The sequence below is a fragment of the Buceros rhinoceros genome, unplaced genomic scaffold (genome assembly GCF_000710305.1).
Source record: "Buceros rhinoceros silvestris isolate BGI_N320 unplaced genomic scaffold, ASM71030v1 scaffold27533, whole genome shotgun sequence".
In the NCBI taxonomy this organism is placed as follows: domain Eukaryota; kingdom Metazoa; phylum Chordata; class Aves; order Bucerotiformes; family Bucerotidae; genus Buceros; species Buceros rhinoceros.
Genome location: NW_010404612.1, coordinates 1 through 376, shown reverse-complemented (window position 1 = coordinate 376; position 376 = coordinate 1). Strand labels below are relative to the sequence as shown.

At 67.6% G+C, this 376-nt stretch overlaps 1 protein-coding gene across 1 annotated transcript in view; it reads right to left on the bottom strand.

Annotated features, from left to right (window-relative positions):
- Positions 1-330, bottom strand: part of LOC104491085 (fucolectin-4-like) — a gene marked incomplete at both ends in the record, with an annotated part of 694 nt that extends 364 nt beyond the window's left edge. Inside the window, one exon of the mRNA XM_010133447.1 lies at positions 103-330. Coding sequence (XP_010131749.1) covers positions 103-330 — 228 coding nt within the window. The remainder of the gene's footprint in view (positions 1-102) is intronic.
- Between the last annotated feature and the right edge of the window lie 46 nt (positions 331-376).

The window sequence follows — 376 nt, the reverse complement described above, 5'->3', positions numbered from 1 at the left end:
CGGGTGGCTAGGAGGGTCGGGCTGCTGCCGGGGGGGGAGGGAAGGGTCACGGCTCCGGCTGGCGAGAGGGAACCGTGCCGGGGTGGTGTGACACCCACTCACACAGGGTTGCGTTTGCCGTGGTCATCCAAGGAGTCGCCGATGTGGACCTGGGCGCCAAGGAGACTTTCCCAGCAGCAGTCGTGGCGGTTGATGATGGTGACAGCGTAGATGACGTGCCGGTGGCCCAGATCAACGCGCCACCACGGCTCCAACTCTCTCTCGGTGCGGGTGCACGACCCACGCTCCCAGTCGGTGTTGCTGTCCCCATCCACGGCGTTGACGGCCAAGCTGATGTCGTCCAGGGTGGATGACTGGGCCCCGGCACGGCCCCGCG